At 43.5% G+C, this 12207-nt stretch overlaps 1 protein-coding gene across 4 annotated transcripts in view; it reads left to right on the top strand.

The window, feature by feature from the left end:
- Positions 1 to 12207, top strand: part of LOC147676780 (butyrophilin subfamily 2 member A1-like) — a 1092512-nt gene that overhangs the window by 448667 nt on the left and 631638 nt on the right. For 3 of the 4 annotated variants that reach the window (XM_086945212.1, XM_086945213.1, XM_086945215.1), the window contains one exon: positions 7574 to 7684. The exons of the other annotated variant lie outside the window; for it this stretch is intronic. In XM_086945212.1, coding sequence (XP_086801338.1) covers positions 7574 to 7684 — 111 coding nt within the window. The remainder of the gene's footprint in view (positions 1 to 7573; positions 7685 to 12207) is intronic. 4 annotated transcript variants of the gene reach the window in all.

A 12207-nucleotide genomic window follows, 5' to 3' on the forward strand; every position in this document is an offset into this window, starting at 1 on the left:
TCTTATCGGCAAATTAATACCAGTGTCAGCATATTATGGGTTAGGGAATTGTATAAGCTGGGGAGGTTGAGTGAAAGCAGTGCAGGAGGGAATTGCTATTCTCCTATTACCATGACTAGAGAATCTGGATTTCATCAAAGACACGGAGGCTAACATTATGCATATTTCTTTCAATGCCACTACAAGCAGCCGCATACATCTTAATGTAAAACGTTTCAGAACAGAACGTAAAGAACATACAATAGGCATGGGCCCATAAAATCTGCCTCTTTTAAATGTGGTGGAGAAGAAAGTAAGTCCACACTTTCGAGCGCTTCTTTTAATCCCAGTGCAAAATGAAGAAAAGTGAAGAACGAGGGAGGATCCTAAGGTCAAACTTCTTGAATTGATGAAAGGTTACCTGAAAAAGAGAGAGATATTAGTACCTCAAGTAAAGGATAGAAAGACAAGAAATGTAACATTAAACAATAAAATATTATTATTAATTCAACTAGTTGTTATATAATCTCCAAGTTATCGAAAGAAAATATTTAAAAGGTATTAGACATGGGAATAAATATAAAGTAGGCTATAGCCCTCCAAGGGAAGGGATGGGTGGGATAATGTTAGCCTCTGTGTCTTTAATGAAATCTAGATTCTCTAGTCATGGTAATAGGAGAGTCGCAATTTACTTACAAGACCGGAGGCTACCATTATGCATGTTGGTAGCTTTGTAAGACTACATCAGACATGTGTTCGATTGGTTTGCACTAATGCTGTACGAAGGTGCGAGCATTAGACCAGTCGGTGGCTTTAAGAATATCGTTCAGCTTACCACCAGACCAGAAAGATTTACTGTCCGTAGCACCTCTGTGAATGAGCTTGGAATTTCCTTAGATCAATACCTGCTAAATTCATAACAGTTTTAACCCATCTGGTAATAGAAGCCGAAGTTATAGCTCTGTGAGGTTTAACAAATGATATAAGTAACTGATGCATGCCCTGAGCACGAAGACCATTCATTCTGCAGTCGTACTCTCTCATGCATTCTACCACACAATTTTTTTTTGCATAAATAAAAAACGTGGATAAAAGATTGAATCAGACATAGTCTTAGTTCTTCTAACTAACTCAAATTTGAGTCCAAACGTGTTATAGGATCTATTTGTAATTTCAAGAGCTTTAACATCAGAGACCCTTCGGCAAGATATTAAATATGACAGTGTTGCAAGCTTGATGGATAGAGTTTTCCTATTCAAGTGAATATTATCTGGCCAATTTGTGAAAAGATCTAGTATTAACTTAACGTCCCAGAGAGACTCTTATTTGGGATTAGGAGGTCTCCTTAGTATAATAGTTTTGAGCACTCTACAAACTAAGGCCTGCAGAGATAGCCGATCTATAACAATTGATTGTTCTATAGCTGAGACCCCTTTCGAACTGTTCTTCAAGGAAGTTTACAATGTCAACAATAGGTGACTCCACAGAATCCAGGTTCCTCTCCAGGCACCAACGTATCCAGCTTCTCCATATGTTATACCTGTAGTGAGTCCCGGGGCCCAAGACTCTCTGAGGAGAGTTGCAGCTGTCGACGAAAGCCCTGAGACTTCATTGGATCTCCATGCAAGAATGTTCAAATTCCCTGCCTGTACTAGGGGGTGACTTCCTCCATCTACGTCTGTTAGAAGATCCACTTGGGTTGGAATTAAAAGGGGGATGTCGCAAGTTAGTTCCAGAGTATTGGGGAAACAGGCCTGAGATGGCCAGAAGGGAGTTATTAGAACAAGGGAGCATTCGTCTTGTCTCACATTCTATAGAACTCTCTGGATCATGGCAAAGGGATGCTTTGACTCCTTTCCAGCATTGGAGAAAGGCGCTCGCTGATAGAGCACCCAGGTCGGGCATCCAGCTGAAGTATCTCTTCAATTGGAAGATTAGTCTTCTCGCAAAAAGATCTATTTCTAGTGGTCCCCATATTTTGTTGAGAGACCTGAGCGCGGAAACATTGAGTTTCCAATCGCTGTGGTCTAAAAAGGAACCTCAAATTTCAATCAGCAGATATGCTTGTTTTCCCTGGGAGATATTCTGCTATTTGAGCGATCTTGTGTTCCAGACAGAACATCCAAAGTATATTGGCTAAATTCGAGAGGTCCGCAGGTTTTGTACCCCCAGACAATTTATATAGGCTACCTAGGGACCTCTTTGAAGCCATCACTTGACTTAAAGTCTCTAGCGTGCAGGATCTCATCTCCTTGCAAATATTTTTTTAAAAGGCTTCGTTATCCATACTAGGTATGGAGGCAATTGCGTCATCAGAATCGATATCAGACATAGCGCTGATTAGTTAGTAAGATGGCTTAGAAACAGAAAGGTTTTGTACCCTTGGGGAGTTAACACTTGTGGGCAGGCCACTCAAAAAACAATATAGGGGTTTTAACACTCGTGGCCAAACCACTTCAAACTATATAGGACCTTTATCTGAGTAGGTAGGTCAATTAAAAAGGCTCAGAAATGGACCATAGAGGATATAGTTAAACCCTTGTTTAACTGGGTTAACTATCCAAAGTTATCTCTCAGTTAAAGCTTCCTCCTTAAGCATATGTTGTATACCTCCTTTTAAAATTTTTTATGTAAGAAAATATAACTTGCATGTAGAAGTGAAGTTTGCAGCAGCTGATCAAATGGGGGAAATCGAGTAACTGACGCTCAGTAGCTCGAGCGATCAGCTGCTGCCAGTTTTCATGGCAACGCAATGCCTCGAGTGCGATCGCATTAAACGATCAGCTGGCGACATAATGCGAGGAGAAGAGTTACACCTGGCAACTGGAAGACATGATGCTCCCGTTGCCAAGGCCTCCGCAGTGGACATGGAGCCAGAGCTCCGTATGTCTCATCGAGAGGGAGAGAGGCACCGGAGGTTAGAGCGAGTGCATCTATTTGACAAGGTTTGTTGATCTGGTAAGATCTCGCACCATTTGAACAAATAACTGTAAACTTGGCAAATAACTGTAAACTTGGCAATCAACCATCAGGCATATATAAAAAATGAGTGAAGGGGAGGAGAAAATGCCTAAGCAAGTAGGGGGGTGAAAAGGGGTGAAAGAAAGGAGGATTAAGCTCCGGTGATAGGGGAAAAGGAAGAGAAGAAAGAGGGTTGAAAGATCCCTGTAAATTGGAGATCGGTATTGAAGCAGTGGTTAGGGGAGTGAGGTTAGTGTCAGGAAAGTTGATTAATAATTGCAAAATAGAGTTAAGGAATAGAAAGAGGCAGTTAAGGTACAAGTAATAAAGGCTTGAACTTATCTGCTCGGAGCCGCATTTAAAAGAGGCACATTGTTATAGGCTCATGCTTATTGTATGTTCTTAACGTTCTGTTCTGGAAAATGTTTACTTTATGATGTATGCGGCTGCTTGAAGTGGCATTAAAAGAAATATGCATAATGGTAGCCTCCGGTCTTGTAATGAAATTACTGTTGCAGATTGATCAGCAGTACGAAATCATTCAGGCATTCAAATGAGCATAAAGGACAATAGTAGATATTTCAAACACAACGTTTGCCTCGTTGGATGAGCAAATCTTATGGTGTTGACCTGAGTACCAGGTACATTTTTGCTTAACACTAGAAGTGCAGTGGAAGTTACCTTGTCAAAAATTAGTAATCAACCTTGGAGTTTGGTCTGTGAAGGGGCAGATGATACCAAACATCTTGAAATGTTCTCCCAGTGACGGCGCCAACTCACGCAGGTTCTTCCTCAGCTGAATTCTACTTTGGGCGTTATGTACCTGAATAAAAAAAAGATCTGCTCTGTTAAAGCAGGCTCCCAACTCTTTTTACCACCAAAAAGTTCAAATGCACGTTATCTCAGGCAACTCTTTAAAAAATATCTTCTACCCTTGCTATGCCCAGTCAAGACCAAGTGGACTGACACCGCTCAGTTTAAAACCCTGTGTTCAGCCTCTCCAAATATGCGTCACGAGAACAATGTATTCCCTGGAGATGTGCAATCTTGATCTCTCTCTTTAATATCCCGCAAATTGTTGACTACTGAGTAAGAGCACCCTAGTGCAGCCTAAACTTTATAGAGTAATATCACTTTGTCCCTGCTTAAAGATGAACGCAAAAAGCAGCTCTTTCTTTCCTGAGTTCTGGGAAGTATGACTGAATCAGCCCTATGATTTGCACTATGCATCAATTAATCTTACAAGAATGCATCCAATTTAGTCTTTATTGCATCATCTATAAAATTAATCCTCCTCTCAGTTCGATAACATATCTTTTTATGGAAGGATAATGATCAAGTCACAAAGATGAATGTTGCAAAAGCGCACCTAGGATGAAGAACAGTGTAACCATTACCCCAGGCTCCTCCATTGCTGCTCCATAACAACTATTGTTCAGACCCCATCTCATTTTCTTCAAGGAGCACCTGAAAACCTTATTTTACCTTGTTAAAGGATTGAATACATCATGCTATGTTTACTCTTACCTGTTTAGCAATATTATGTATAGGCGACGGTTATGATGGTCATTTTAATTCTTTGTCGAACATGCATTCTGTGATGGTTTTTGGGGAAAAATTGTAAGAAAGTGTTCTTAAAAAAGTGTCTGTTTATTTTCCTAAAAATAGCATCAACGAAAGATATGCTGTGCTAAAGTCACAATTTTTCCGGCTTTCAGGATCATGCAGGGCTGAGTCAAGAAAACTTTTTATGCCACAGTTTTGTCATTTTTCACAGAGGTAGCCAATTTTTCCTAATTTTTGCTCTTTTAGCCTATTTCCAGATTGTCTTGGAAACCGCAGTGAAACCCCTGAGTGATCCCAGAAACCTATATATCTCTGAAAAGTAGGCACAATTCTGAGCTCAACAGAGGTCATTTGTGTAGATCCCTTAAGGTTTTTCAAAGACACTAACTTTTGAAATAAAAAGGATATCGAAAATGACTTGGGCAAAACGGCCATTTGCGACAATGTTTTCGTTTGTAATTTCTTGTCACAATGGCTGATTTACAGAAGCGATATACCTTTATGTCCTCTAGATCCTTCAAGTTGCGGGTTTATATTAGGTTTGCAGGTACCCAGTGCCAGCAACTGATCTGCACCATACAATAGTTCTTCATCGTGTACCAGGTATAGAGAAATTCATATGGTAAAATATAAAGAGTGAAAAGTAGGTATCAAAGAAACCTATGTGTTTCTGAAATAGACACCGGATACGGAGATTAAGAGCAGCGGCTATTTATACCCATACTAGAATATATTTCAGACTGCATTTTTCAAAATGTCTTCTTTTTTACACACTGCCTTACATTTGAAAGGCACAAATGCAGAGAAATACAATTGGTAATCTCAAATGTTCTGCTATTTTGTATTACCCCAAGTCTCCTGATAAAAGTGACACTTCATTTGTGCGGGAAAGGCTAGTATGTGCAACAAAAAAAGCCCAAAACACAACATAGCCACATCACATTTTCCACTGAAAACTGACCCTTTTTGCTTTGTGGTGAGCTGGGGATTTTGGGCCCTAGCTCCGCTGGCACCCATGGAAACCTAGCATACTTGCATATTTGTGAAAACTAGACATCTAGGGGAATCATGGGCGGGGTGACTTGTGTGACTCCCACAAGGTTTCAGATTCAGAAGCATTTGCAATTCTCAAAGTTGGACTCCAAAAACACACATTTTCCTCACCTTTCTGTGAGGAAATCTCTGGAATCTGTGGGAAGCCAGATATTTCCCGCCACCCAGCATTTTCTCAAGTGTCCTGATAAGAAAGGTACCTTACTTATGTGGGTCGGCCTAGTGCCCACACCAGGAAAGACTCCAACATACAGTGTGCAGACATCAACAATTCCTGTCATAAAAATGATCTGATTAGGCAATGGGGATAGCAGCATTTTATTTTGGGCCAGGGATTGACAGCCACCCAGGGAATCCTGCCAGAGATTTCTGAAAACTAAACACCCAGGGAAATAAACTTTGATTTGCCTCACGTGGATCCCACAAAGTTCTTCCCCGCAATCCCTGCAAACCATAAACTTTGCTTAAAATTACACATTTACATTGCATTAGTGTGACATAAACATCCACAATCCGCAGGAATTCACAAATTCCTACCACCCAGTGCCCTCCCCGTCCCGACAAAAATGCTACCCCACATGTTTGCTTGTGCACGCGACAGTCACACATCAAACAAAGGTCAGTGGGAGTCTCGCGTAGCAACTCTCATTGACCCTGGTTGGATTTGTGCCTGTAGGGGGCACTAGGCCCAGTCACACAAGTGGGGTTGCATGTTTATCGGAACAATTGGAGAAAAGCTTGGTGTAGGAATTTTGTGGATGTTTGAGGTTTCCTGAAGTTTATGTCGCAGAAATGCAAGGAAAATATGCACTTTTAGCAAAGTTTGAGATTTGCACAGCATTGTGAGTAAGAAAATGTTGTGGGATCCACGTGAGGCACACCACACTGGAAGTGTTGGGGTAAACATTCTCAATCCACCCCAGGTGGGGAGTGGGAGCAGTAAGACTAATGCACCTATTCTCGGGTCGAAGCAAGGATTGATGCTTGTGTGAGCCGCCCCTCACACCCTTTTGTTTGCAGTGCATCAGGCCTGGAGTCAGGGCCATGCGAACCAATGGTCATTTCAGACAAAACAAAAATGGAATTGTTTGGTGGAGAATCACTTACCCAGCTCCTGGGACTGGATTCAAGTAACTAATTGTGCCATGATGTGCTAGAGCCATCCTCAACACCAGCATGTCCATAGCACCCAAGTGGTTAAAGCCTTCACAGACATGTTTTGGACACCTGGTTACGGCAACCAACTCTGAAGAAATTGGGTTAATGTAGAAATTATGCAGCTGGAAGAGCAATTGGAAACAAATTTGGATGGCACAATGGCACAGTTTAAGCTAAACTTCCAATGGTTTTCTTATGGTCAGTACTGTTATGGAGAAGGTGCAACCTTTTTTATTTGGATAAAGTGAACTCTAACTACAGAACATCCTACCTCTTCAGTGATTTCAGATCAGAATTCATTGTCGGCAGGTTGTTCAGCAGGAAAGCAATATGTTGCTAGTGGTGATCAACTTTCATGGTCAAGTAACAACCAAAAAGCTAAGTCACTTATATTGTCTATTTGTTTATTAATTGCACACCGCCATGTTTCCATATTTCTATCCCAGTGCCTGTTATTGATGAAATCACTGAGGTTTAAGTAAATCTATGATTTCTTCAGTTTTTTTTAAACCTGATTTGAAAGTGTGCATTGGTCATCCTGTCTTGTGTTAGCAGTAAGTGACTGAGATTTTACCTTTGTGATTAAAGTTTCAGATACACTCCAGACCTCCTCCATAAAATAAGTTGCCCTGCTAATTGTATCTTCAGTCTACACCCACTCACCACTGCTATTTTAAATGCAGTGAACGTCATTGCAACTATTGCTGTTTCTGATCATTGCTTATTATCTTTATTATATATCCCTTAAACCCTAGCTATAATGAAGTTTGGTTCTTACATTGTACTTACTATTTATTCTACAGTTCATTATTGGGATCGTGAGTTTACAAATTATTTCATTTTATGTTTGAAACAGGCCCTGTTATTGCTGCCTCTGTCTTCTCATTACGAGCTAAGGAAACGGACAATATATACCACATGGACCAACAAGACTCTGAGAGAAGATATGATACTAACCAGTCCCTAAGTGAGTGAAAAGAATGGTGGCCCTTGAACAAACATCCAGTACTAGAGAACAGTTTAGACCATATCTGTCACATATTAACATGTACTGTTACATACCAATGAGGTTTGCACATATCAACGCACATAACCTGGGGTACATAAAACAACAGGAAAAAACGAAGGTATAGAGCGGGATAAATTGAACCTGTGGTAATTTGTTCCACAATTCAATCATTATTTCTCATTTTAAATTTGACTAAATCAAGCATGGCCTTTTAAATAATATAGTTTATTAAAAATGCCAACCAATATATCTGTCACAGTTCTATGCAGTTTTATTACTTCAAAGTATCTGGGCATAAACATGTAGTCAAATTTTATTATAAGGACCTTTTTAACCCCTTCACTGTGGCGGCTATTCCGCCGCAGTGCTAAGGGGGCGGGGCGGCCGCGCGGCGGCCGCATGCTGGTGACGGAACTGCTCCGTCATCAGCCGCGGTTGGGCTGTGCTCATGACGGAGCGGTTCCGTCATGGCCCCGCCCGCTCAATAGAACGCCCAGCGCAGGCACAGCGGCAGGGCCATGACGGAACCGCTCCATCATCAGCACAGCGCCACCGCTGCTGGTGACGGAGCGGTTCCGTCATCAGCATACAAAGGGTTAACAAAGAGTATCATAACATAAGCAACATTTTGTTACCACCTGATGTGAGCTGAAATATACCAAGTCATCTGTTCCTTGTCCCTCCCAAGTGTTATATGCTTAATAGATGTTTATGTGATCATTTCAGTCCATAATCCACCTGGGAGTAGTCACAACAATAAGGAGTAGACTGGAGTACACGCCCCTATTATTTTACTCGTTGTAAAATGCTTAATTTAATCTAAAAGCCACCCTATGTATTTATTTATTGTGTTATAGAGCGCAAACCAGACCCGTGAGGGTATCAGAGCGCTTTATAGTAGTATCGGGTGGGATAACAGGGCAAAAAGGGGGGGGAGAGTAGAAGGGATAGGGAACACATAGAAAGATACAGTACATGGCAAGACAAACAATCATATCGGACTACCTATTGGGATAGGAACAAAATGATACAATAAGCTAGAAAAGCAGTCTCAGCACCCTGGAAGATTGTTCGGAAGAGCAGGGTGGATAACAAAAGGAGAGGGGGCCAGGGATAATGTCGTAACGATAGGTAAAGTCAGGTTACGGAGGGGAATGCAACGTGAGCATTAGGAGAGGAATTTTCCCATTAGGATAAGTTCCATATTCTTGGTGCGTCTCCGGAGAAAACTTGATTGTATGTTTTTTTTTTCTTGAAGCATGCAGGTTGGAGCAAAAGGGCTCTGGTGGACCGGCAGTTTCTGTCTCCGCCAGATAAAACAAGTTTCTGTGCGAGAAAAGCAGGGGACTTGGAGTAGAGAGCCTTGTGGGTGATGCAAGCCAGCTTAAATTGGATTCTGGCCTCAAGCGGAAGCCAGTTCAGAGCTTTACGGTGGGGTGAGATATGGTTGAACTTCTTAGAGCCAGTTAAAAGTCTGGCAGCGGCGTTGAGGCAGGCTTTCAAGGGTGCCAGAGAGGTCTTAGGTAGACCAGCGAGGGTGGAGCAACCATATTCTAGCCTGGAGATGTCTAGAGCCTGAATTGCCGATTTTAGATCTGGGGGGTCGAGGAAAGGTTTCTGGTTTCTTAGGTAGTGCAAATGAAATCTGGCAGTTTTGGCCATCGTGTTGATATGTTCAGGTTGCCGTCTAAGGTAATTCCTAGGGATTAGCAGAGTCCACAATGGTAGGAGAGCAGTTTAGTGCTATGATAGCCTTGATCCAAACTTGAATGTCTGTATTGGCGTTAGGTGGTGAGATTAAGAGGAACTCAGTTTCTTTGGCATTGAGTTTAAGCTGGTTTGATGTGAGACAGTGAACCGTCAGCTTTAGGGCCTCGTTCAGGGAGCGGATTTCCTCTGGGGAAGAGATTTTGATGTAGAGCTGTGTGTCGTCGGCATACATGTGGTAGGAGATATTGGCAGTACGCAGCACCTCTGAGAGTGGTTCACGGTGGAGATTGAAGAGGGTAGGGGACATGGTTGAGCCTTGAGGGACTCCAACTGTAATTGGAGAAGAAGCGGATAGGTTGCCGTTGATCAGGACTCTCTGTGAGCGGTTCTGGAGGAAGGACCTAAACCACGCCAGAACGGTGCCATCCAGGCCCATCCTAAGTTTGAGCCGATTCAGGAGAATTTCGTGGTTGACCGTGTCAAAAGCCTAGGATAGGTCAAGAAGGATCAAGAGGCAGGTTTTCCCTTGGTCAAGGGCTTGAAGGGCATCATCCGCAATCTGGAGGAGTTTGGTTTCCGTGCTGTGCCCAGGTCTGAAACCAGACTGCAAGTCGTCTAGAAGGTGGAAGTTGGTGATGTCTTGGCTCAGCTGTTGTTGTACACATATTTTCCAGCACTTTAGCTAGGAGAGGGATGTTTGAGATAGGTCTGTAGTTGGCAGGAGAAGCCGGATCTAGTGTAGGTTTTTTTTAAATGGGGACAACCTGGCCGGCTTTGAGAGAGTTAGGAATCGATCCCTGTAGGAGGGAGGAGTTGATTACTGTCGTCCAAGAGGGGATGATAGCCTAGGAGGCAGCGGCAAGGCAGTTTGACGGGAGAGGGTAGTTGAAGTGGTTGTTGGGGCTTAAAGCGGAAAGGATTTTTGCGACCGATTGTTCATCATAGACTTTGAAGTTGGACCATATCGCTTGGTTTTTGAGGGAGGGCTGCGAGGGCAGCGCCGAGTGTGGAGGAAGAACCGGAGGGGTTTGGGAATAGGTAGCAGACATGAGTTCCTTTCCTAGGGCAGAGATTTTATCACAGAAGGAGGCGAATTGCTCGTACGGGATAGGAGATATAGGGGTTTCTTTGGAAGATCTAGCTAGTTTTTTGGATTGGTGTTTGACCAACTCGAATAATTAACAAGGTCTATTCTTAGCGTTATCCAGTTCAGTTCTGAAGAATTCTTTTTTTGAGTTCATGATATTTCTGTTATAGGCGTTTCTGGCTTGCCGGAGAAGTTTAAGATGGTCTGCGGAAGGGTGCTTTTTCCAGTTCCGTTCTGTTTGCCAGAGGGATCTCCTCTCATTGTTTAGGGATCCGTTGAACCAAGGGTTCCTGTCCTTGATCTGTGTTCTTTTCAGTTTTAGCGGAGCAGGGTCATCAATTATATTGGAGATCGTTGTGGAATAGTGTTCAGTGAAGTTGTCGACCGTGGTGATATGGGGGGAGGGGGGAAGTCGGATGCACAGCGGGCAGCCAGTTTCTCGTGGTCAAGGTTCTTGTCACGGATCCATGTTTTGGGGATCACTGGTTGCGGTGTCCATGTCTTGTGAGTGCCAGGCAGACGGAAGGTGATAGCGTGGTCGTCAGACCAGTTGCAAGGGTCTATGGAGGTAAGTTTGACCACAGATTCCTTAGAGATGATCCAGTCCAGAATGGCACCTTTTGAGTGAGTATGGAGGGACAGGCTTGGGTAAGGGATTGGTCAGCCAAGAAGTCTCTGATGAAGTTGACCTGTGGGTCCTTGGGGTCGTCCCAGTGCAAGTTGAAGTCACCAAGAAAAATGTCATTGGTGTTATGGGAGTCTTTGGCTGTGATGATTTCCATGAGGTAGTCTGTGAAAGTATCATTCTTGCCTGGGGGATGGTAAAAGATGTGCAGTCTGCACTGAAGGGTGGTGCTGTTGCAGATGGAAAGGGCAAGATATTCGCAGGAATCCGTAGATTCGGCTAGAAGTTCAGTGATAAGGAGGTTGGAGCGGTAGATGCAGGCTATGCCACCCCCTTTTTTTTGTGATTGCCTGTCCAGCCTTACGATGTGATAGTCGGGCAGGACTAGAAGGTCTAGGCAGGGTGAAAAGGATTCATTAAGCCAGGATTCCGTCAGGATTGCTACGTCCGTGTTTAGATTGAGGATGAGATTGGCTACATCGGCGGCATGCTTTACCGCAGAGCGGCAGTTGATGAGGAGACCGGATAGAGTGGAGGTGGTATGCGTGTCGTAACTAGGGGTGGAGGTTGGGACTAGAGCTAGGTTACTGTTGACTATACCTCTGTTGCGGAGAGTGGCTGGTCTAAAGGGTTTGATTGCAACCGTACGTATAGGTTGTTCTGTCTTTGTGTCAGAGGAGCATGAGGATTCATAGCTAACGAGGAGGTCTGCAATTTAGTCCTCCGAGAGTTCCAGAGGGCTGGTCATAGCAGGGGTAGGAATTTAGGTTAGGAGGAGGGCCTGTATTTCATCCTCTGCGAGGTAGCAGGGCTGCCTTTGAGGGTGCAGGTGTCTCAGGGATAGCGGGAATGGGTGGAGAAGGGGCTCGGAGTAGGAAGTGGGGGGGGGGAAGAGTACTGTGAGAGCCGGATATTCAAGGGAGTGAGCTCGGTGAGGTGCAGGAGGTTTTTGGGGTCCGTGAAAGACTTGTGGAAGCTCAAAGTTAATTCAGTAGCTTTGTGGTGGAGAGTATCCAAATCCCTAAGACAGGGGTGCTCTTGCGGGCAGGGGGCCAACGG

This window comes from Lissotriton vulgaris, chromosome 12, assembly GCF_964263255.1.
Source record: "Lissotriton vulgaris chromosome 12, aLisVul1.2, whole genome shotgun sequence".
Lineage (NCBI taxonomy): Eukaryota > Metazoa > Chordata > Amphibia > Caudata > Salamandridae > Lissotriton > Lissotriton vulgaris.